Genomic DNA, 24,680 nt, shown 5'->3' on the forward strand with positions numbered 1-24,680 from the left:
AGAAGGGTGACATCATCTGTATCTTGCCCTGTGCAAGACTTCCGTAGTACGTGACAGAATATCTTCCCAAAGACACTGCCAGCTGTCCTTAAAAATATTTACTGGCATATCTCAGCAGAAAAATACAAGTGGAAGTTGATTTAAGAGCTGCCAACTCTGGCTCACGGTTTATTTTATATTCAAGTTACATAGCCCAGCTTTGTCAGATACCAAATTCCTAGCAGGGAGCAGAGCCCAGCACAGCTCAGCTGTAGGAACCAGACAGACATTTCAGTCCCTCCAGCTCCAGCCAGCGCTCTCCCCAGCCCCACCGGGGCTCTGCCAAAGCCCAGGGCTGCTCTGAGCAGGTTCACAGCTACATCCCCTCACAGCATGAAGCAGTAACATCCAGGCAGGAATTAAGGGTTTAAGAAAAAAACTGGAGGCATCTCGGCTGAGGGGTGCTCATAGCTCTGGCAGGTCCATGGAGTATTTGCTGTGGATGATGACCCACGGCGGTCCTAACGTAGGTGTTGTCCCATACAGCCCACTGCAAACTGGTGACAGGGGCTTCCCAGAGAGCAGCACCTCTTGGAGATGAGAGAAAGAGGAGAGAGGCCAGGGGAGGCCACCAGGATATACACCGGGCTGGAACAGCTCTGCTGGGGGACAGGCTGAGAGAGCTGGGGTGTTCAGCTGGAGAAGAGAAGCTCTGGGGAGACCTTAGTGCGGCCTTTCTGGGCTTAAAAGGGGCTGCTAAGAAAGATGGGGACAGACTTTTGAGCATGGCTTGTTGTGATAGGACAAGGGGTGATGGTTTTAAACTAAAGGAGGGAGATTCAGGCTGGACATGAGGAAGAAATTGTTGCCCTGAGGGTGGTGAGAGCCTGGCCCAGGTTGGCCAGAGAGGTGGTGGCTGAACCATCCCTGGAGACATCCCAGGCCAGGCTGGACGGGGCTCTGAGCAACCTGAGCTGGTGAAGATGTCCCTGCTCATGGCAGGGGGGGCACTGGGGGAGCTGGGAAGGTCTCTTCAACCCAAACTGTTCTGTGATTCTGTGATTTCCATCTGGTGGAGATAAGGATAAGTGGCCCAAAGGCCCGGGGAACAGGGCTCTGTCTCCTGCTCACAGAGGGCTGTCTGTGGCTTCCTTAGAGTGAGGCTCAGCCTTCCCAGCCTGAGCTTGAGCAACAAGGGAGGGGGTGACAACGTCCATCCAGAGGAACCTCTTCCCACCCAGCAATCTGAGCCCCTGTGCTCTGAGCTGCCACATGGACATTTCCCATGGCCAAACACCAAATCCCTCTTGCTTCTCTCAGCCCTGCACAAGCACATCTTTAGCAGCGTAAGCCCAGAAGTAAAAATGCCAGTTCTTGGAAGAGGCTGTAGAAAATGCTGTGGGACTGCTGGAACCGAGCCCATGGGGTCTGGCAGTGTGGGACATCTGTGCAGGTTCAGCAGAGCTCCGGGCTGTGGCTCAGATGAGCTGGGACTGGTGTCTCCCACCCCTCAGAGACCAAGCAGTTGGCAGGAAAAGGCTCCTGTTCGCTATAGGAAGGTGGCGTCACAGCTGGTCTGGGTTGCAAAGCACTTGGGGAAGATGCCAGTCTGACCATTGCAGTGTCCTTCGAGCCAGTCCTCGTTCACTGGGAAAACAGAAAGGAGCAGGATGAGCCCCGGCTCATGTGAGTGGTGTCAGTGAGAGTTTTCATGGGTGGAATTTAACTCTGGGCAAAACCCAGCACAAGCCTGTACCCCCTGAGAGAGCACTGGAGGGGCCATCTACTCCCCAGTCCCTCCCCACAGCAGCCTCCAAAAGCCTGGCCCAGTACAAGCGTGAGGACAGGACTGCAGAGCTACCTTCGGAGAGGATGTCCAGCACGTCTCCCTTGCTGAACTCCAGGTCCCCTGGTCCCTGTGCGAAGTACGAGTGCCGAGCCAGCATCCGATAGAGGACAGGTCTGCCTGAGTGGGAGTCCGAGTCCTACAGGAGAAAGTCATGATGGAGGGTGAAAGGCAAAGCAGAGACTGGATTAGAGTCCAGCACAGCAGAGAAGCTTGTCACAGCCCACGCACCTGGCAGCAGAGCGTCAGCCGGCCATCTGTCAGCTGCTGCCACATCTTCTGTAGATCCTCCTCTCCTGAAACTGCACCCAGTTCTTTGCCATCCGAATGTCTGTAGCTGCAAGGGTTCATTAACACGGCTCAAATCATCTCACTTAAAGCCAAACTCTGAGGCAAGCCTAGTCCTCTACCACCTTCAGTTTAACAAGTCCCCCCTGTAAGCCAGCTCTGAGCTTGTCATCTTGCACAGTGACACAGGGCACTGTTTGGGAGTGGCCCTGTCACCTCCTCACACACTCAATGAGAAGATCCTAAAGTGTCCTGAGTACACTGCGTGCCCCCAGGGCTGTCACAGCCAGGGAGAGCTCAGCCCAGAACCAACTCCCAAATCGCTCTGCATTGATCCTAGTGTATCTCAAAGACTGAGCTGAGCAGGAGAAAAGCCAATATAGGGCAGCTGCCGGTGCACAGAGATTTTCCTTCTGCTCCTCCATGTCTTGATCACGGTACAGTTTCCTGGGAAAGATCCTTCAGGCTTCCAAAGCCAAACACCCACATGAGGTTACACAGGAAGGTGTCCAGGCGGGTTGGAATGTCTGCACAGAAGGAGACTCCACAACCTCCCTGGGCAGCCTGGGCCAGGCTCTGCCACCCTCACCAGGAACAAGTTTCTTCTCAAATTTAAGTGGAACCTCCTGTGTTCCAGTTTGTACCCATTGCCCCTTGTCCTGTCACTGGTTGTCACCCAGAAGAGCCTGGCTCCATCCTCCTGACACTCACCCTTCATATGTTGATAACCATTAATGAGATCACCCCTCAGTCTCCTCTTGTCCAGCTCCAGAGCCCCAGCTCCCTCAGCCTTTCCTCACACGGGAGATGCTCCACTCCCTTCAGCATCTTGGTGGCTGCGCTGGACTCTCTCCAGCAGTTCCCTGTCCTGCTGGAACTGAGGGGCCACAGCTGGACACAATATTCCAGGTGTGGTCTCCCCAGGGCAGAGCAGAGGGGCAGGAGAACCTCTCTGACCTACTGACCACCCCCTTCTATCCCACTCCAGGTACCATTGGCTTCCTGGCCACAAGGGCCCAGTGCTGGCTCATGGTCACCCTGCTGTCCCCAGGACCCGCACACACTCATGCACCAAGAGCACGGGGGTACCTCAGCTCTCCTCGCTCTGCCTGCAGCCCGAACCGCTCCCTCAGCAGAGCCCGCAGCTCCGGCAGTGACGGCACCTCGCCCGCCCGCACCACCACGGAGCACTCGCAGCGCACTCGCAGCAAGACGGGTCTGTCCGGGCTGGGTGAAGCTTCTCCTTGGGTTGGTGGGATCTGCTGAGAGATGTGCCACTGTGGTTATTCAGGACTCTCATATCAAGAGGTGACACAGACACAGCCCCTCGGCTCAGTGCTACCACATAACAGTAGTGCAGCATCAAAATGCAGATCTGAATATGAGAGGAACTACAAATTTGAAGCCTGGGATCGAAAGCTCCTCCCATGACCCAGGAGGCCTGTTTCTGGTCCGATCCCACAGGTATCTCGCAACCCCAAACCTATATGAGCAGGGCCCCAGTTCCTCCAGACTGCTAACAAAAAATTCCTCCAAAAAGGGAGCAGACAAAGACAAAGGGAGCAGAGCTGATCTGCAGCTGGCACTGCCAGAGAGGTGCTGTCCTCAACTGGACACAAGAGAGATTCCAGCTCCGTCACACACAGTGGTTGGTAATGACATGGAGCTGCATCAGAGGACATCATCCCAGAAGAACACAGATGGGAATGAATTGCGGTACCCAGACTGACACTGACAGAAAATACCACACAGGAGGATGGGAGAAGGGACCACAAGCAGTTCTAAGTCAGCTCCCTCTTGCAAAATGGGCTGAAGAGTACGTATCTGAGAACACTGTCATGCCTGGGGCTCTTGGCTCCTTGGAGGGCGGCGAAGGGCACTGCCGTGGTGAGCCTCAGCCTTGGGCTGCCTCACAGAGCTGTATGGGCACGGGCTTGGGAGCGCTGGAGGAAAGGCCACCCGGGAGCCTCCTCAAAACAGGAAAATGGGCAGAGGAAGAGCCTTTTTCCAGTGATTTTAGGGCAGCTCAGGAATTTTGGAGGATCTGGCCAGCAATCTCGCACTTCTCACAACCTTGATCTCTTGAGGCTGTAGCAGCTTCACCTGTGAAACATTTTACCTTTACGTCCATTTGGGCACCAGCATCATTTGCAGAGGCATTTTCTCCCCCAGGAGATTCTGCAGAACAAAACAAGAGCAGAGGAGCAGCACCTGCAGTCAGCAGAGGCCTCTGGCAGCTCTTTGGCAACCCGCTGGCACACAGGCAGCCACGGCCGCCGTGGGCAACCAGCACCCTCCCACCCCTAAAGCAGGGGTTGGACACAGCTTCACGGGGCACCCACACAGGGCCCTGGCCCCGGGGAATACCTGGGTTACCTGGGTTCTGCTTCACGTGGAGTCGGCTGGGAGGCACCTGGGCAGGAGGGAGGGGAATCCCATTGCTGATCTTCTGCAACAGAACAACATCAGAAATGAGTGAGCAGAAGACACCGGAGACTGGACAAAGCTGGTGTGCGTGAGACAGGCTGCAGCCACTTCTGGGTATAACCCCAGAGGGAGCCCCAGGGAGACCAGTTCATGAACTGGCTGCATGACACAGCGGACTCAGGCTCTTAATGGCCTCTGCAGCTCTCAGGGTTGTAGGGTTACAAGAGATTCAGTGGGACTTCCTTGGGCTCCTGCCCCTCACTGGGTTGGTGCCGGAGCAGAAGGAGGTTGCTCACATTGTGCTGAGGGCTCTGCCCATCATCTGTGAGCTCACCTGGGAACCTGGGCTGGTTCACAGCGAGACAGACATGGAGCAAATGCCCAAGTGTCTGTTATGGCCACGGACTCATTCAGAGAGTGAAAAAAATATCATAGCAATGTCAGAACAACCATGTGCTTCAAAAATCTCTCACAGGCTATAGGGGTCTGAGTTGCACCTTTCTACACTGGTTCAAATCAAAAGTGATGGGGACCATGTATGGATATGCCTGTGGTGGAGACAGGAGATGAAGGAAGTTTCCCAAGTCAAAGGTGAGGGTTTAGAGCTTAGGAGCATGGCCTTGAGACAAAAAGCAGTGCATGTTTAAGATATTACCATCCTACTGCAGGAGATTAACCTGCTCTCACTCTACTGGTGAACTAGAATAAGGGAGGACTTCTCGCCTGCTGCTGTGCTACATCTAGTGGCTGCAGACATCACGGGAGCAGCCTGGACAACACGCCTCAAGCCCTTAAATTCACCAGTGTGTTCCAGCGCCTCAGCAAGTTTCAGTGGGTCAGGAGAGCCGTGGCAGCTGCTCATCTTTGTGTGCCACATTGCCCACGGCGGAGAAGAGACAACAATAGCTAGGACAGCTAGTGATGCAAGCCACTGTGGCTTGGGTACATGTACAAGTCCTCAGATTTTGCTGTATTCAGTGTATATAAAAAAGTACGGATTTTTCCTGCTCTTAACTCTTCTGTCATTCCTGCTCAAGAGCACCTGGTCTTCAGTTAAGGTGTCTCAGTGTTTCACACTCTGTTTCTCTTACACAGTTGTCCTATCTTGTGATAACCTTACAAATAAATGTCCTGAACGTATCTCTTGGTTCCTTTCCCACCCCTGGTTGCCAGGTTGTCAGCTCACCCATTTATCCATCTTCGAGACAGGTTCCAGGAGAGAGCTGGGTATGTGCAGCTTCTGTGGGACAGAAAGCAGAGCAGGATGAGACAGGAGCTGCTGCTGGAGCCGACGCAGCCCCAGGCCCCTCAGCCCCGCTCTGCGCTGCTGCTGCCCTGGCAGAAACCCTGTGTGCCCACAGTCGGGTACATCAGCCCACGTGGCTTGTGCTCAGAAAGTGCTGAACAAAATCCAGTGGTCCCTTTGCATGTTTTTTCTGCTGAAAGCGGTGCTGTGATGGAATGGCTGTGATGCAAGAGACCCAACACCCAGCAAGCCCAATACCCTGCTCCTAAAACGGGTGCTTAGGAAGGGAGCAAGGGTGGTGAGAATACCAGTCCAGCAGCATTGCTGTGTCTTCTCGGCCACTGCTATTGATTTCAATCAATCGTTGTGAGTAATTATGCTTTTATTTCCCCCAGTGTCTATTATTTTACTCTTTTTTGGCTTTGAATTTCATCTGACACTTCACTGAGCCATCAACCAGCACACTCAAATACTTCTGTAATTGTTCACTGTTAGCCCCAGATTGTCTGTCATGGAACACCATCACTAGATCAGTATCACTATTACTATATCACTTAGGAACATGCAAACTGCCTAGGACACAGCAGATTTTGTGTGGGGACGTCCTTTCTTAAAACAAACAAACAAAACAAAGCACAGAGCCCACAAACAACAAACACCACCCCAAACCTGTTCATTTATGCCCAGCCGTTATTTCTACATTTCCACCTGTTATTAGTCCTCAGAGCCCTGCCTCTCTTGCTCACACAGCTCACCGTTTTTCTTAGTGGTCTTGTGAAGAATCTTTTGACTTTTTTCAGAAATATAGGCAGATAATATATTTACTGGCTCAACCTAACCCAGGTATGCACTGGCTCTTTCAAAGAACTTAAGTAGACACGTGAGAAATGGCTTCAGTCAGCATGTTGTCATATTTATCTGTTTCCACTATAGTTCCCTAGTCTGCAGAAGGATGTCAGATTTGCTGGGCTTTAATTCCTTAGGTCTTCTCCAGAGCCCTTTATAAAACCTTCCTGTACAGCTGAAACTCTCCCAAAACCTCCCCAAAGTTAATTTAACAGAGACACTACACACCAGGTAAGGACTGACCCATCTGTTCAGCTCTTTAGAGCTCTCAAGTGACAAATACTGCTTTAAATGGTGCTCCTTGGTGAGGTCGGTTATCCTACACGATTCCACCGTAGGATCCTGTATGGCGGAGAGCACAAGTGCCCCAAAAGATGCTCTTGTGGAGCTACAGAGGAGAATGGGAGAAGCAGCATTGCTGAGAAGGACCTGGGTGTCCTGGTCAACAGGTTGACCATAAGTTAACAATGTGTCCTTGTGGCCAGGAAGGCCAATGGCACCTGGGGTGCATTAGGAAAAGTGTGATCAGCAGGTTGAGGGAAGTTCATCCTCCTCCTCTGCTCTGCCCCGGTGAGGCCCCATCTGTAGTTCTGTGTCCAGTTCTGGGCTCCCCAGTTGAAGAAGGACAAGGAATCACTGGAGAGAGTCCAGTGCAGGGACACAAAGATGCTGAGGGGTCTGGAGCATCTTTCACATGAGGAAAGGCTGAGAGAGCTGGGGTTGTTCAGCCTGGAGGAGGCTGAAAAGGGACCTTATTTATGCTGATCAATATCTCCGGGTGGGTGTCAGAGGATGGACCAGACTCTGTTCAGTGGTGCCCAACGCCAGGGTGAGGGGCAACGGGCACAGACTGAAACACAGGAGGCTCCATCTGAACATGAGCAGAAACTTGTTTGCTGGGAGGTGCCAGAGCCTGGCCCAGGCTGCCCAGAGCGGGTGTGGAGTCTCCTGCTCTGAGACATTCAAACCCCCTGGACCCACCTGTGTGATCTGCTCTGTGACCCTGCGTGAGCAGGGCTGGGCTGGGGATCTACAGAGGTCCCTGCAACCCCAACCAGGCTGGGATTCTGTGAAGTGTCAGAGGAACCTACAATTAGCAACTGCTCTGTGGAAACGAGCCCTGACCTCCTCTGCTCTGAAAAAGCTCCAGATGGGTCCCCAAGGAACGTGCTCAGGGGGCTGCAGCAGATTCCTGCTCACACGCGGGGCTGTGGTCTCTGCCGGTGGCGATGGGCTGGAAAGCCCCTCTGGTTTCCTTACCTGCCCATCGTGAATGGCTGTGGCCCAGCCATCCCCTCCTCTTGCCAGCACAAACACCAAACTGCCGCCTTTCACTGCCAGCTTCTCCGAGCCCTCAGGGTAATACTGGGACGAAACTCGGTAGTAGCCTGATTCACCGTCTCTGGAAAGAGAGAATGGGAATGACAGCACCTTTACAAACCCTGGACTTCTGGTGCTGGATGGCTTTGATCCAGAACACTGCACTGATCCAAAGTGGCACGCACCAAAAGTGGGGAAGTTAAGATTTCCATTGCTACTCTTTGGTCCAACTGGGAACAAAACGAGCTTGGAAAACACTCAGGCTTCCCAAATGCAACTGATTCATTTTCATTATACCAATACCCTCCAGATCAAAACAATTATTAAACTTATCCCTGAATTACTGTTGGCACAGTATCACCAAATCAAATGACTTTCCTGTGGTTTTGAACCAGGACTGACTTTTGGCTCAGCACAGCAGGGCTGGGAGTGATTTCTTAGAAGCCTTGTTCTGAGAATTAGGATGGGACAGCTGAGCATCCTCTGCCATGGATGTGTGCAGGTCCCACAACCTCTCTCTGCTTCCATTCCCCAGCCATGGCATAATCCATGCTTGTCTCCCAAGACTATCGAATCAGCTCCTGCAAACTGCCCTGAGACTCTTGCGCGAGATGTGCCACCGAACTGCAGCGTCTTCTGCAGCCACAGAAGCCTTTGCAGGTTTGTCTTTCACCCTTGGTGAGAAGTGGGTGTGGATCCCACAGAGTCTTCAGACAAAGACAGCAGAGAATAAAACATGACCTTCTGAAGAGAAATAGTGAGAGTTAGACCATGGTGGAACTGAACACTTACCGCAGAGCATCAGCACTGGGTTCGTAAAAGCCCTGTTTCTGTGGGAGAAACAACATCTATTTATAACAGTACCTTATACAGAAACAGTGCCACCTTATTTACTGTCCCTCTGAACAGGTGTTAGGATCTGAGGCCCTACCTGGAGCCCCATGACAGCTCCACTTCTCCTTTCACAGCTATGTCCTGCTCACCTGATGTCTGAGAGGCTCGAAGCCAAAGTACTCATCGTTGGGAATGATGGACGAGATCACCTGTTGGAGGACAAAGAAATGACTGAATCCAGGCTGGATGAAGAGCCTCACAGACTTCATGCAAGGTTATCTACTCAGACCCATTTCACTCCGACATCTTAAGGTCAGGCATAAAGTAGAGCCACACACATAGTGAAAAAAGCAGAGCTGGGTTCCTGAAACAGCTTCAACAGGTTGTGTCCCTGTTTTTTTAAGTCTTGCCAAGGTTTCTTTAAAAGCACGTGAATTAGTTTCCCTTCCCGTTATTCATGTCAGTGCTCTCTGGCCTGTGGCACTTCTGCTGACTGCACTGGTCACAGAAGGATCAGAGTTACGTTCAAGGATGTGACAAAGCATTTGTCTCCCAAGTGCCTGCCCGTCCCTCTGGGAACGCAGCTGGAGGAACGTGCTCCTCTTGAAAAGGCCGTTGTCAGCAGAAGGACAACCCCAGGGCTCCCTAAGAACCTGTTCAGCTTTTTCAGAGTTTAAAGTGACCAAGACTGGGAAGTTTTTTTAGCACCAAAGTGCAGTTTTAATAGAAGAGGTGACAATTCTAACAAATTTTGGCTTCTGTGTCCCAGACGCCTTGGGTGGCTGCAAGTCCTGACAATGCTGCTCTTGGGTCAGCGATCGGCAGAGCGGCCAACAGTAATGCCTACTGGAGAGAGGAGAAAGTGGGATTTTAATCTGCTTGCTGGTAATGTTAACGATCACATGCCTGTTACCTTGGGTTTACCCAGGAAATCTTTTGAATCCAGCTGTTCAACTTCCTTCTTCCGTGGTCTGAAAAATTCCCCGAGAGGAACCTGCATAGGCTCTAAAAACAGACAGTCCTAGGGCAGGGAAAGCAGATAAGAGCCATCAATTGATATTAAATGAAACATAACAGCAGTGAAAAGCAAGTATAGCTTCCCTGTGTGTGCAACAGGAAGACATTGGGGCAAAAATGATGGCTGTGAACTTGAAAAAGGTCACTCAGGTTTAACAAGCACATGCAAACTAGGAGCCCAGCAGCCACTACCCAGCATTGAGTCAAAGACTAACTCTGTTGGGATGGGATGGGTAGGAAGGGAGGGCAGCGAAGTAAAGTTTATTAAACAAATCTCTAACCATTTTTCCTATTTGACTTCAAACATGGCTTTTTTCTCCTGTGTTCAACCACTGAGTAGCATGCTAGTAGCAAATATAAAGAATATACTAATGTAATGCACAAACAGGATGCTAGAAGAGATTATCAGATTAAAAAAAAAAAAAAGGATAATCTCTTAGAAAGGATACAAATAAGATAAGGAAGTGTGGAGGTAGCAAAATAATGAACCCTCCAGGAGGAGTTAATTAGAGATCTGCAAGTTGCTCCTGATCATAAAAGAGTCTAACAGGAAACTATCCTTTAGGACCAACCCCGGAAATAACTTTTACACTCTACTTAAGCTCTAAATGTGATCGTCATTAACATCTGAACTGCCAAGGGGATCTGAGGCCAAAGGGATTCAAAAAGTCAGCCAGTGTCATGAAAAGGGAGACCCTCCAAATCTGTGCTTGCAGGGGTTCTGCACTTAAACCCGGCATGAGGTGGCTTGGTTTACAGCACAGGTACCAACAGAACTGAGCTCCTGGACACAGGGACTAGGAAGCAACATCCCAACCTGCGAGGTTGTCCCATCATTTTCCACTGCGCTGTTTCTGTGCTATGAAGCACCTGGGGGTGACAGAGCTACTTGATTAGCTGAACCTAGTTTAGTAGAACATCACAACAACTGGCTTAGATTCTGTTACCAGATTTCCAAGCAGGTGGGCAGACAGGAAAACCCAAACATACAACAATTAGGACATTCTTATCTTGTATTTCTTAACCTGAGCCCAATACACACACCTAGGAACCCACAGAGGTGGTTTTACCTGCACGTGCTCGAGGGCCATGTCCAGGATTGCTGTTCTTCCCTCAGGCCTCCACACAACGGCTTTTTCCAGGGTGGCTCTGGCCTCCTGCCACTGCCGCAGCCGGCACTGCGCTGCTGCCGTGCTGTACAGCACCTGGAGCGGGTGAGCGCAGCAGCACTCAGAGCGCTGAGCGCGAGCAGACACCCAACACAACGCACCCAACCGCACCAGGGACCCAAACAGCACACACACAGCAGCACCCACCTGCTCCCTGCTGCGCCACAGGGAGGGCACTCCGAGCAACACAGCCGAAAAACTCCATCAGCAGAGTGGAAAGAGGGAGAAGCTGCACGTCCAGGCCAGCCCCTGGGCGTGCTGGAGCTGCCGGCGCTGCCCCAGGCCAGGGGAACACCAGATGAAGGCTCTGGTGCCGCACACATTTTAATATTATCCTTCTTGCACTCGAAAGGCCAGTAAGGATTTTCTTGGCAAGTCGCACAGGGTTTTTTTGTATGCAACTAGGTAATATTTTTTGCTGTGCCAGAGTAATTCTGATTCCCTTTTGCAGCAAAATAACTAAATGTCTTTCACATCGCAGTGGGCTGTGAATGCTCAAGTTGTCAGCTGTAGCCTGTTACCCTTTAGCAGCACGTTCATTGGTGAAGCAGCAAAGGGTGGGAGTGTCACACACTGCATGTTGGGAAGCCTTGATCTATATGCTGAATGTAGACCGGGAGATCTCCTCGCTGGCCAGAGGTCAGTGTATGGAGAAGCGGCTGGTCCACAGGCAGAAGTGTGACCTGGCAGACCCACTGTCACATATCTTGCTGCCTTACACAACAGGGTGATCAGCTTGTAAACTGTTTTGTGGTATTGTTGCTAGACAGGCCAAAAGACCTGACCATGAGGCCTAACGGAAAGTTACTATTAGGCTAATAATAGATGAGATCTCTAGCAGTAATTAACTTTCAATTGTAGAACAAAACCTGTCGTGGAATTGAGAAGTCAGCCATGGACAGGTGATTGTGTTGTGATTATGGCCAAATTTTGTGGATGTGTTAAACCTAAAGTCAACTTTGCTCATTATAATATCATTTTAATACAAAACCACACCTCTTGTTCGAAGGTTACCACCTCCAGGACCTCTACTCACCAAGCATAAATATACGTAGTAAAAATATGTAGTAAATATATAAAACTTGTATGCAAATACAAGTATATAACTATATAAATATATACAAGTATATAAATATATAAAACTTGTATGCAAATATTGTAACCAATGAGCCCTACAGGACTGCCCTGAGGGTGTGTATATACCGATAGGATTTTGTATAAATGATCAAAACATTTGTGTCGCTGGTATGCTGGTTTAATCTACGTTGTACAACTCTGTAATAAAATCAACGTCCCTGTGTGCAGAATGTGGCTCAGTGAGCACACATGTCCTGACAATGCCCAGAGCACGTGGAGCTGCATGTTCACCCCGGGACGTACCAACCTCCTCCTGCTGCAGCCCTGCGCCGTTCAACGGGAACCTGTTGTTCCCAAGTGTGTGTGAGCTCAGAGAAGGCAGCACCATGGCACTGAAACTGTTAAAAACCACGAGGTTTGGGTAATACCACAGATGCCGATGACAGATTCTTCCTGCCAGGTATAAGGTGCATGAAAACTGACCGAGAAGGAAGGACAGGTTTCTGGCCATGCTTGACTGGAGTTACACAATGACTCCTCACTCTTGCGGGAATCAAGATCTAAATACTCTTTTCTGTGTGTGTGGACTCAGAACAGAAAACAAAATGAACCCCTGCAGCAAAGTACAGTTTTTAGGAGTCTTTTACATTACAAATATCTATAATAAATTCAGACTTAGATCTTGTTTTGAACTGGATGAGGCAGGCTGACTCCATCTACCAGTGCAAGAGCAGCAGAGTGAAGTGTTGCAGAAGCAAACTCCAGCTCGCAGCCCAGTGTGAGGTGAAACACAGAGGTAATGTTAAGACCATTTGCTACAGTTGAAAAGACAGGCTTTCATGTACATCAGTTTCTTAGAGTCTTCATTATGGACCAACTTTGTTCCCATCTGTCTATACCTCAACCTATTTCAGCTTTTATAGCTGAGTTCACAAGACTTACATGCATATTTCCACCCAGGTAAGCCTAAGTATTACAGGCACAGATAATTCCCGAGCATCTGCTCTGAATGGTTTTGCTTTTCAAGCTGTGTAATTTGCTAAACTCTTCAGAGACTACATTGTTTTATGACTCTCATGATTAAGTTCCTTTAAAAAAAAAGTGCAAGCAGAATATTTTACTGTTCCAGTGCAGCGTCTCGAGAAGCTCTTGGGTGACCAACGCCTGCTGCGGAACAGCCCAGCAGAGGGGAAGGGCCGCTCAGACAGACTCTTACCTCCCATGCGTACAGTATGTGCCTCAGGCCCAGCTGCTTGTAATCGATGAAGGTATTTTTTCTTAGATGGCTGAAGGCCATTTGATAGTCAGAGAGAGCTTCTTCATACCTACAATGCAGAGATGGCAGGAGAAACTGAGACAAAAAAGCTGAAGACTCTGAGAAGTTCAAAAATCAAGCTGGCACAAAAGGTATTCTTCTCTGTAGCCTGGATGAGGAGAGCTGCACCAGAGATGTGACCGCTTGTGATCACAGGAAATCCCCTGTCCTCTCCTTGATGGTAGTTAGAAAAAAATGAATGTGGTGTGTCTGGAGTCACCTGCACAGTTTTACTGATTGGGATGAGCAGTAGGTTTTGATACCTGAAATAGCTGCAGTTCCAAGGAGAAGAAAATGTAAGGAACGGAGATTAACAAACACCGTGGGCTCCTTGCCCAGCTCACTGCTGGCAGTTTTGTCCCAGCAGATATCTCAGGCGAGAAGTGAGGGCTGGGAAACCCCTGATTTCAGCCTGGAGAAGCTCCAGGGAGACCTTACCGAGGCCTTTCAGTAATTAAAGGAGGCCGATAAGAAAGATGGGGACAGACTTTTAGCACGGCCTGTTGCAAGAGGACAAGGGGTGATGGTTTAAACAAAAGGAGGGAGATTCAGGCTGGACATGAGGAAGAAATTGTTGCCCTGAGGGTGGTGAGAGCCTGGCCCAGGTTGTCCAGAGAGGTGGTGGATGAACCATCCCTGGAGACATCCCAGGCCAGGCTGGACGGGGCTCTGAGCACCCTGAGCTGGTGAAGATGTCCCTGCTCATGGCAGGGGGGGCACTGGGGGAGCTGGGGAGGTCCCTTCAACCCAAACCATTCTGTGATTCTATGATGAGTGTACATGCACAGCCAGAGCAATGTGAGGAGAAGTTTAGAGAAACCCTAAGGATAAGGGATTTAGTCTGAATTTACACCAGCTCTGCAACTGAAATCAATACAGGTTCCCACTCAGCCTGCAGGTGTGAAACGATGGGTCCAGGAAGGGCTGTGCAGCGTCACTCGGCCAAGAGAAGGTGCCTGGGTGGATTAAGGGAGTAGAGCATCTCTGGTATGAGGAAAAGGCTGAGGGAGCTGGGGCTCTGGAGCTGGAGGAGACTGAGGGGGGACTCATTCATGGGGATCAATATGGAAAGGGGGAGTGTCAGGAGGATGGAGCCAGGCTCTTCTGGGTGACAACCAGTGACAGGACAAGGGGCAATGGGTACAAACTGGAACACAGGAGGTGCCACTTAAATATGAGAAGAAACTTGGTCCTGGTGAGGGTGGCAGAGCCTGGCCCAGGCTGCCCAGGGGGGTTGTGGAGTCTCCTTCTCTGCAGACATTCCAACCCGCCTGGACACCTTCCTGTGTAACCTCATCTGGGTGTTCCTGCTCCATGGGGGGATTGCACTGCATGAGCTTTCCAGGTTCCTTCCAACCCCTCACATTCTGGGATTCTGTGATTTGTGGGTGGGAGCAGCATCTGATGAGGGAAGGAGCCAGGGGGTGCTGGGGGCCGTCACCTCCCGTGGCAGGGGCAGGTCTGCCCGCAGTGCTGCCCTCCCTTCCTGCACAGTGTGTGTGCTCGGGACACTCTCGCTTGGCTGCCACCGGCTGTGTCACAGCACTGGGAGCGGAGCGAGCAGCTCCACCGCGCCGGCCGGGGCTGCAGCATCCCTGAGCACAGCTCTGCCGGCACAGAGCGTGTAGCTGCTTGACGGGCTGTCTGTGACTGCAGAACTGCTCACTTTTGCTCCCTCACACAGCAATAAATAAAGTCACTTTGTGGAAACAAAGGTCTTGGAAAGTATGGGGAAAATACCAGGAAAGAGAATACCTGAACTTTGGATGTGAGAAAGGACCTGTAGTATCCTCCGCCCACCTCTGTGAGCAGGATGTCAACGCAATTTAACCCTGGAAACAATGAGTAATTGATCCTGTGACACTAGTGGTGCAATCTCAACATGAAATCAGTGAGATGAAGATTAAGTTCTTAAATTCTGTCAGCAGAGAGTGAGAGTCAGACCCTGGGGGCAAACTGCATTTTTAGGAAGGCCAGGCTTGTGTGGACCAAGTAATGATCCACCTAGCATCTCAGTTATATTCTTTTCATTCTCAAAGAAAACCTGAATGGCAACATAAACTCCTGGCAGCCCCACATACAGAAGCAGCTTCTTTCTCTCTGTATATGGGATGGTAATGCCATATAGTAGCCACCTCTGAGGCCACAGAGTTGTACAAGCTCGTATCTTCTCAGTGTTATCAGAGGTAAGACTTGCTGACCTGAGACTATTTATAAGGCCAAACTGGACCTTATGAACTGTTAAAATTGCGGGACGAAGTGCATTTTAGAATTACAGAATCATTTAAGTTTAGGAATAAAGTATGACTAAAAGCAGAAAAGCCAAGACTGAAATGGGATGCATGCTTCACTCACATTTCCAGCTGCAGATGGACGAACCCTCTCTGAAAGAAGCCAACGGCTAAGGAGTTGTCCTTTGCAAGGGTTTTATCAAATGCCTAAGGAGAAAAACACAGACACGTGGCAAGGATGAGTCAGGATCTCTCCTGTTGATGCCTGGGTGCATGCACCCAGCCAGTCGTGTCCAGCTGCACTTGCACTGGGTGCAGAAGCTGTTTCTGGGCTCGTGACCAGCTCCTCCGGACTGCCGAGCGCCAGGTTGTGATCTGGGCTGAGGGGCAGGAGACAGCTCCAAGTCACCTTTTATGTCTTGGCTCTGTATGAGCTGAGCTTCAGGTTTTTTTCCTTCCTTGGGAAAATGGACAGGACATAACAAATGAGCTACATTTGCCATCCAGCATCTTGTGATGAGAAAACCATGTTGCCTGGACCAGAGTTTGCCCTGACGGTGGGAGCAGTGGGACCAGCCCAAGCAGGGAAGGCTGTTTGAAGCAGCCTACAGTGATGAATATGAGAAGGGGTGCAAGGGAGAAAGCCGACGGGCTTCACGCTGCACATACAAGTCAATATTTCTGGTCCAGTTTCCCAGCTAAAAACAGGAAAGTATTATCAAAGCTGGTAGCAGCTTGTGGCTGATGGTTCAAAGTAACAACGTGCTGGGAAAACTGTCTTAATGTCTTTCTGAGAAAGCTGGGAGGTATGCTCCTTCACTTGTCGTTGTGAAGAGATGGCAGGTAGATAATGAACTTTTGTGGTACTGGCTAGACAGGAGTGGTAGCATTGCACGGGTGAAAATATGTTGCAGGAGGTCAGGGAGTGACTGCACCTCTTGGTGAGGTGGCAGCTGCTTCTCCCATGGCTCCAACAGCAAACCTTGTGTTGTCTGCTTTAATGTGCTATAAGAGAGAAAAAATGAACAACCAACCGTTGACCTGTGTGAAGCATAGCTGAGCTTCTTCCCAGTCGTGCCCATTCATCAGAGCTAAAAAGTCTCTGTTGGGCACCATTGTGCTCTGCTCATTGTTGTCCCTTATAGCAATATAAGCTCATCTAAACATGAGGAGAAACTGCTATGAGGTGCAAGAGCCTGGCCCAGGCTGCCCAGAGCGGGTGTGGAGTCTCCTGCTCTGAGACATTCCAACCCCCTGGAGCCACCTGTGTGATCTGCTCTGTGACCCTGCGTGAGCAGGGCTGGGCTGGGGATCTACAGAGGTCCCTGCAACCCAGCCAGGCTGGGGTTCGGTGATTCTGTAACGGCCCTGCCCAAGGCTCCGTGGCTCTTCCCGGCCCCTCCAGTACAGCCTGATTTCTGCTTACTGCTAATTAATAAACAGCTTAAATGCATCTCCTCGCTGGGCAGCTGACAGCTGGCCAGCCAGATGTGCAGACATGCTGGGTGCTGTAAGATAAAGGCCTTCCCTCAGGGTGTTTGTCTGCCTGCACCTGCTCCCCGGTTCCAAAGGGTTCCCAGCACAGATGTTGCTTTCTGGCAGCCTCGACCGCTGGAGCAGGACTGTGGATGGGCACATGGGGCTGCAGGGCTCCATTTGCATCCATCACCGCCCGCATCTGTGCTTTTAGTGGGATGTGCAGGACAAGAAACTCTGGATTTTAATGAGAGTTTCGTAGCATCACAGAACAGTTTGGGTTGAAGGGACCTTCCCAGCTCCCCAGTGCCCCCCTGCCATGAGCAGGGACATCTTCACCAGCTCAGGTTGCTCAGAGCCCCGTCCAGCCTGGCCTGGGATGTCTCCAGGGATGGTTCATCCACCACCTCTCTGGCCAACCTGGGCCAGGCTCTCACCACCCTCAGGGCAACAATTTCAGCATTATTAGTTTCAGCCATTATTCCCTCAAAACCCGAAATGGCCAAGCGGTGCCGCCCGCCCCAGCGTCCCCCCCGGCCCGCCCTGCGGTTCGCCCCGCTCGACCCCGCTCACCCGCAGCGCCTCCCCGGGCCGCCCCGCCAGCAGCTGCACGCAGCCCATGTTGAAGCAGATGCGGGCCGGCGGCTCCGGGATCCCGCCGAAGATCTCCAGGGCGCCGTCCCAGTCCCCGCCGTCGGCCGCCAGCACGCCCTGGTGCCAGCGCCTCACCAGCTCCCGGTACGCCATGGCCCGCGGACCCGGCTGGGCCTCCCGCCGGGCTCACCTGCCGGCGGGCGCGGCCCCGGGGCGGGGAGCGGGCGGAGGAGGAAGCGCCGCTGCCTCCCCCCGCCCCTCCGTCCTCAGCCGCGCAGGGCAGCACCGCGGGGTGAGTGGCTGGGCCGCTGGCGGTGAACGGCGACTGAAAGGCCACCAGCAGAAAGGCCCTGGCGCAGCCTGGTTGGGACCTCTGCAGATCCCCAGCCCCACCTGCTCACGCAGGGTCACAGAGCAGATCACACAGGTGGGTCCAGGGGGTTTGAATGTCTCAGAGCAGGAGACTCCACACCCGCTCTGGGCAGCCTGGGCCAGGCTCTGGCACCTCCCAGCAAACAAGTTTCTGCTCATGTTCAGATGGAGCCTCCTGTGTTTCAGTCTGTGCCCGTTGCCCCTCACCCTGGCGTTGGGCACCACTGAACAGAGTCTGCTCCATCCTCTGACACCCACCCTGAGATACTGATCCCATTGATCAGATCCCTCTCAGCTTCTCTTCTCCAGCTGAACAGCCCCAGCTCTCTCAGTGTCTCCTCATCAGGAAGATGTTCCAGACCCCTCAGCATCTTTGTGTCCCTCCGCTGGACTCTCTCCAGTGATTCCTTGTCCTTCTTCAACTGGGGAGCCCAGACCTGGACACAGAACTGCAGATGGGGCCTCACCGGGGCAGAGCAGAGGGAAGATAATCCGCTCTCGACCTGCTGCTCACACTCTACCTGATGCACTGCAGGTGCCATTTGCCTTCTTGGCCACAAGGACACATAATGCTGTTTTGGGTGGGTTTTAAATGTAATAGTTATTTTCGCGGCCCTACAGGTGTTCGTGTTAACTACAGTAAGTACGGTAGGCATAAGGATGCCGCCGCGCTCTGGTAAATACGGTAAGCTCGGGGCTCGCTGCGTTGCCGCGGGCGACACCGCCCCCTGCAGGCGCTGTGCGTCGGTGCCGTCGCAAAAGCGGTCCGGCGGGGCGCGCGGCTGCGCACAAGGGATTCCGGACCCGGTCGGGTTTGTCGCGCGGAGCAGAGGCGTTGGCGCGCCGGGGAAGATTTTAAAAGGAGGACTCCGGAGTTCCCGTTGCTGCTTCCGGGTTGGTGCCAGGTGAGTGGCAGCAGCCGGCGGGCGCACCGGGCAGCTCCGGGCCGGGCTGCGGCTCCGGCTCCGCGGGGCGCAGGGCCGCGGCGGGGCCCGGTTCCTGGCGCAGCCTCGGGGGGGGAAGCTGTGCCCGGGCCCGTCTGGAGGAGCCCGGCGCAGCGCAGCGGACCTTGAGCCTGGGAAGCCCGAGGGGAGCGGGGCGGGCGGGGGCAGCGGGGCCGCTCCGGGTGTAACGCGCTTCGCAGCCGAAATAAAACTACGAAGTGTCTCGGCGTCCCTGGGTGGCGCCTCCCGGCGGAGCTGGCGCGGGGCGCCAGTACGGTAGCGGGGAGCGCACCCGCCGGTGTTGCCGGTATCTACGGTAGGGCTGCGGGCGGCAGCTCCGGGCGGCGCCTCAGCCCGGGCTGTGCGGCCCCTGAGGCGGGCGGAGCCGGCGGGCCGGGCCGATCCCCGCCCGCGTCTCGCTCCTGAGCGGCCCCTGCGGAGCGGACACCGGCCGGGCCCGGGCGCCTGCGGGCGGAGCGGCCCCGGGACCTGCGGGAGGCGGGGGCGGAGCGGCGGGAGCCCGGGGAAGGGCCGGGGAGCGGAGGGAAGAGGCGGACAGTGAGTGCGGGCCGCAGGTTCATAATTACAAGTAATTACTTACTTTACAGGTTTTGTGTAGCCACCGTACGTAATTATATGGCTTACAGGTAATTGGGGTGAATTAATAACGAAGTATCACTGGAAGCCAAAGGAATGTACGGCCGGCCTGTTACAGGAACGGTAGAATCGGTGTGTTTTCAGACAGCTTAGTTTTAAAGGAGTTGGTTGAGCTCCCCACCACTGACTTTAAATGCTTTGAAAATGGGGGGAAAAGATTCACTGGGTTTGGAAGTACCACAGATATTGTTCACATGTGTGGGAAGATGAAATGTGTTTTATCAAAACAAAAAAAGCAAGTTAACCTGATATTAATAGCAGGAATAAAATAAAACAAGCTTGTAAAACTCTGTAATTAGATACTACAAATGCAATGAGTGTGGAGATCAAGGACTTAACAACATACCCTCGAAGAGGAGATTCCCCCGCCCCCGGTGTTCCTTCTGGAGGGGACTTCAAGGTCTGGTTAAGTCGGTTTTGATATTGTTTGAACCACATACTTGAAACTCTGAGGAATTTGACTCTAGTGTGACCTGGCAATTTAATGAACAAAGGTGATGCCGTAGGGCAGCGAGGCGAAGTTTAAGAATGAGCTTAGGAACAAATCCTGCATCTTTGTTGTTAATTAGAAGACATAAATGACTGGGCTGTTTCCAGTCAGCTCCTCCACTTACCAGTTCTTTGTTCAAATACTAATACTGGCTTAAATTTTCCAAAAGCAGGTTTATACCTTTGCTGTAAAGTTTACTGAAGACAGACAGGTGAGATGATCAATGGCAAGGTGTTACTGCTGTAGCCTGGTCTGACCTTCCTGGTTAGACGGCTCCAAGCGGGAGAAGGATCTTAATATAATGAAAAAGGCAACATTACATCTAGAAACCATGACAGGTTCACAACACAACCACAGAGGTGGCAGAGAGTGACCCGGAGGATTTCGTTGCATCAGTGACACAATTTGAACTTTGCTGGTGTGGGAAGAGTTTATTTCAATTGTGATTTGACTAGATGATCTTTCGAGGTCACTTCCAATCCCTAACACTGTGATTTTTGTTGCTTTTTTTTTCTTTTATTTTTTAAAGGGCCTCATGTTCATGGTATTGTTAGAACAGACTCCTAGAACATAATCTCCACTTACAGTAGCTGTCAAGTAAGATATGAAAATACCCAGGAGTCCAGAGGAGGCCACAAAAATGCTCTGGTTCTGGAAAACAAGCCACATAATGGACTAATGGACTCGGTTTATTCAGGCACATCCAAGAGAAGAGGGTTAAGAAGTGACTCAGCCGCTCTGTGGAAATCCATGCCGATGGGAAAGTTATCTGATAGCTGAACATTTCAGTCTTTCCAACAAAGACATAGTGAGATCCGGTAACTGGAAGTCAAAGCTACACAAATTCTTTTAAATATGACACAATTTCCTAGCAGTGATGGAGGTTAATTATAGGAATAGTTTACAGGAGATGTTAAAGGTTTGCCATTATTTGGAGCTCCTAAGCTGAAACAATAACAATTTTGAAGATAGGCTTAAACCTGGAACCTTGGGCAACTTGCTGGTGCAAGTTTGCCCTTGTGGTTTGGGGGAAATCAGGGGGATTATCAGTGAGTCGCCTTCTGGGATGCTGTACTGCTCAGTCTGCTTGGCTGCAGAAATAGCAGGAGTTTTTAAACTTGCTTAAAGGGCTGTAGTTCTAAATTAAGATAGGTTTAAGTGATCTTGCTGTAGTTCTAAATTAAGATAGGTTTAAGTGATCTTGTGCTTGTGGATGAACATCTGCTTCAAGGGAGAATTCTGCTGTTCTGACAGGGGAAAGTTAGATTAAAGTAGCGTGTTTCCTCCTCCACTGTTCTTTAAATCGTCAGAGCTTGGCCACAGGGAGCAGACGCTGAGCTGTGCAAACATGTGTCTCGTACCCATTTGGACAATCCCCTCCCTCATTTACTGTGTCTTCCCAAGGTGTTTGCGGTGCAATCCAGATGTGAGGTCAGGAAGGGATTTCCAGCATCATACCAGGTTTTCACCTTCAGCAAGAGCACAGTTCTCATGCTGCGACTTTCTGCTGGCGGAGTTTTTATCTCACCATAATCTTGTAAAGGGATTTGGGGATCTCTTTGTCTCAATGTATTGTTTCAGTAGGACAAGAGTGCTTTTTGGGTAGTAGGTTTTATAAAAGGGTATTGGATGATGGCGTCAACTAAAGGATCTGTTGACTCACTCTAAATTGTGACTTTTTAATTAAAATCAATCATTCAATCTGTCTGTGCTTCTATGAATGGTGAAACTGCCTCTCGTGTAGCACTGTCCATTTTGGTGTTCCAAAGGCTTCTGGTTCCCTATGGAAACAGGCACCTGCCCGTGGCTGCGTCAGCTTTTTGGCACGAGTGTCCCTAACAGCCGTGACTTCTGGGTCTGTGCATTTTCTCACTGTATGCAACAGAACAACAGAGGAGGAATAATAGCCTTTTAGCATGTGGAGTGGAACTAGCGAAGTGCATATTCTGGAATGTAAATGATCCATCAGAAAAAGTGCTGTTTGGTCTTTTAAGGCAATAATACTATTGTTAGCAGAAATCATAACACCCAGCCGCACAAAGTTCTGTTGGTGCCTCCAGTTCAGCAGTTGTGGTGGGTGAACTTTTCTCAGCTCTCCTTGTTGGGACAGTTGAACACGGTTGGTAAAACAGCAAGAGGAAGAGGTCTATGCACTTACACTCTTTGACAACAAAAGCAGTTGCTCATGTGAGTAAATAATTCTACTCAAACTCACCTTAAATCTCCTGCTGGTGTGTGAAGTGATGGAGCCTGAGAGGAGAAAGGGATGAGGGGCACAGGCCACTCTGAGCTCAGAAACAGTTTGGCAGAGGCGTTCTGTTGGAATTAAGAATGTTCTCCTGAACCAAGTTTTAATAATTTGATTCAAAAAGCTAATTACTAAGCTTGTGTAGTATGCCGGTGCCTTTAAAAGAAAAGCTCTCTGAGGACGCTTGGTGCTAGGGCAGCCTCCTCAAGTAGCTCCCCTTTGTAATGAGGTGCAATGGAGGAAGGGGTGGCCGAACAGGAGCTGAGTGCTGCGCGAGAGGAACAGAACTACAGTAGCGGAAATAGGAGATACACTAAGTGCTGAACATCTTGCTGATTTACATTTTGATCTTTTAATTGAATTATGTGTAATAAACTAATGCAGTCTAGGAAGACCTATGGTAGATGTCCATGAGAAAAGTCTGGAAAGTTCTTGAGGGAAAAATGAAAGAGGGGAGTGTGTTGTGTGGGATGAGGGAGGGCTGAAGAGAAGCTCCGGTTAGATTTCCATCAGAAGTCTGGAAAGATGTTTTACCAGAGGATAGAAGTCTCGTTTCTCTTGTGGATCCGTGTGGTTTGGTGTTGCAATGTGACCAAATGGCATTAACTTGGGCCTGGAAGGTGAGAGTTTGTGCGGCTGTTTGAGATGAGGAGCAGGACGTACATTCCCAGCTGTGTTTACTGCCGGCCGAATGATTTGAGGCAGCTGATGCTTTATGGTCTACAGATAAAAATCAAGCAAGAAAACTCTGCTTACATAATTAATAACTTCTTTTGTCTCTGCTTTGCCAATTGCTTGGTATGATGCTTTGGCCATAGGCCGTGTTGGCTCTAAGTAGAACTAGAGCTGTTTGAGGGTCGAGGCAATCACATTAAAGAAAAAGAAAGATCATGTTACTAGTTCTTACAGAATAATCATCTTTGCAGCGTCTTCTGCAAGAAGTAGGTGGGCTGATGAAGGTTAAGTGTTTTGAAACCTGAGCATACCAGAAGCAGCTAAAAATCTTTCAACCTTTGTCTAATTACCTATAAAACGTGAGACTCCTGTTCCTTTGACTAATGTGTGTTGCCTGCACTGAAAGTTGCAGCACTGAATCTGGAAGGAAAAGGAAATTACTAATGAAGAAGTAGATATAGAACACGGAAGAGTTAAACACGTGAAAGGAAGTTCTAATTTATGTTGTATAAATGTTTAAATAGCAATATCACTAGAAAAAATTCTGAAAACTAATATGGTTAACGTTGTCTTGATACAGAGCTGGGAGCTGCTCTGCAGACCTCACCTCACTGCTCGCGAGGGGAGCCGCTGACATCCAAAGCGCCGTCAAAGCCTCTTTATGTCATGGTACAGAAGCCAGATTCTCTGCTCAGTGTTCGGTATTAACCATTTCTGAGTCTGTGAAGGCATCGCTGCGCATTCCTATTGCTATAGGTGAGATCTGGCTCCTGTGCATTTTCCTAAGCGCATGTTGCGAAGCATTATCGTGATTCTCATTGCCAAGTGAGAGCAGAAGAGCCTCTAGCTCTAAATACATTTCATACATTTAAATGCACTTAAATAAATGCCTCTTTATTACATCTCCAGCTCTGCCAAGGATATGGTCACACTTTGATGTGTGGCTGCTCTCAATTTAGACTGTTCTGTTTAAAATAATGCTGTTTTTTCTCTTTTTATGGCTAGCTAAACACATACAATGCCATTTATTCTTGGCTGTTGCTCTCCTTGCTTTCAAAAAGCAGGATACTTTACAATAGTAGGGGGCTTCAGTTATGTGCCCATAACTGTGTGGTTCAGTTACTAATTTCAAGGGTTTTTTCCACATTTTTCATGCTGTGCTGCAACTTTCTGCTTTAGGATTCGAAAGACACTTTTGATTTTCACACAAATTCATTGAGCCTTGTTTGGGTTACATGTTATTGAAAGAAAGGTCTTTTATTCAAAACATCCTGGGCACCGTCTGTCTGTCCACTGCTGCTCTTTTTAACGTCAAACTCTGTCTGACCTCCTCGAGGAATAAGCTGTTATGTCAGAAAATAGTTGGCTGGAACACAGCAGTGCCGGGAGGAATGTTGAAAATGTGGGAGAACACACAGGAGGAACGTTGCGCTGCTTGGGAAATACTTTTTGTATCAATCTGCTCCATGGGGGTTTTCTTAGGTTATACCATTGCCTGTAAAGTTTTGGAGAATATTTCTTGGGGACTAAAATTCCTCCCCTGTTACAAACCAAAGGGAAACGGGCTTGGCTCTTTTGACGAAGAGGAGTGCAATTTTGCTTTATGTGATGGATCCCTGCTGTTTCAGA

At 50.5% G+C, this 24,680-nt stretch overlaps 2 protein-coding genes and 1 long non-coding RNA gene across 26 annotated transcripts in view; 2 read left to right on the forward strand and 1 right to left on the reverse strand.

The window, feature by feature from the left end:
• Positions 1–139: 139 nt before the first annotated feature.
• NOXA1 (NADPH oxidase activator 1) lies at positions 140–18,027 on the reverse strand. 7 transcript variants are annotated; one of them, XM_065036193.1, is made up of 15 exons: positions 17,645–18,027; positions 15,720–15,802; positions 13,266–13,374; positions 10,874–11,008; positions 9,700–9,807; positions 8,936–8,995; positions 8,745–8,782; positions 7,893–8,034; positions 5,727–5,780; positions 4,481–4,559; positions 4,233–4,291; positions 3,203–3,375; positions 2,057–2,162; positions 1,841–1,964; positions 140–1,626 (listed from the first exon to the last, which is right to left on the reverse strand). In XM_065036193.1, exons 1-15 carry the CDS (start codon positions 17,816–17,818, stop codon positions 1,529–1,531), a joined length of 1,542 nt encoding a protein of 513 aa, XP_064892265.1. In that variant the 5' UTR covers positions 17,819–18,027; the 3' UTR covers positions 140–1,528. The 7 variants fall into 7 exon arrangements, with proteins under 7 accessions (XP_064892265.1, XP_064892268.1, XP_064892263.1 ...); XM_065036196.1 differs by having other exon boundaries at positions 4,490–4,559; positions 17,645–18,024; XM_065036191.1 differs by having other exon boundaries at positions 4,481–4,562; positions 17,645–17,931.
• A 655-nt stretch (positions 18,028–18,682) lies between these two features.
• EXD3 (exonuclease 3'-5' domain containing 3) overlaps positions 18,683–24,680 on the forward strand; it is a 297,294-nt gene continuing 291,296 nt past the window's right edge. For 10 of the 18 annotated variants that reach the window (XM_065036159.1, XM_065036161.1, XM_065036172.1 and 7 more), the window contains exon 1: positions 18,683–18,942. In XM_065036159.1, the coding sequence (XP_064892231.1) occupies positions 18,698–18,942 (245 nt within the window). In that variant the 5' untranslated portion in view covers positions 18,683–18,697. Of the gene's footprint in view, positions 18,943–19,507; positions 20,947–23,631; positions 23,808–24,680 lie in introns of those variants that run through there. The other 8 variants (XM_065036162.1, XM_065036180.1, XM_065036179.1 and 5 more) reach the window with 5 other exon arrangements.
• Positions 20,943–22,820, forward strand: LOC135575862 (uncharacterized). The gene is made up of 2 exons (XR_010467229.1): positions 20,943–21,280; positions 21,318–22,820. It is a non-coding gene; the product is annotated as an uncharacterized LOC135575862 (long non-coding RNA).

The sequence above is a fragment of the Columba livia genome, chromosome 19, assembly GCF_036013475.1.
Source record: "Columba livia isolate bColLiv1 breed racing homer chromosome 19, bColLiv1.pat.W.v2, whole genome shotgun sequence".
NCBI lineage: Eukaryota > Metazoa > Chordata > Aves > Columbiformes > Columbidae > Columba > Columba livia.

Coding starts and splice junctions, on each gene's coding strand:
- NOXA1 (XM_065036191.1), bottom strand. CDS start 17,818: ATGGCGTACCGGGAGCTGGTGAGGCGCTGGCACCAGGGCGTGCTGGCG. Junction 15,803..17,644: donor GGCCCGGGGAGGCGCTGCGG/GTGAGCGGGGTC, acceptor TTTTCTCCTTAG/GCATTTGATAAAACCCTTGC. Junction 3,376..4,232: donor GTGCCCAAATGGACGTAAAG/GTAAAATGTTTC, acceptor CACATCTCTCAG/CAGATCCCACCAACCCAAGG.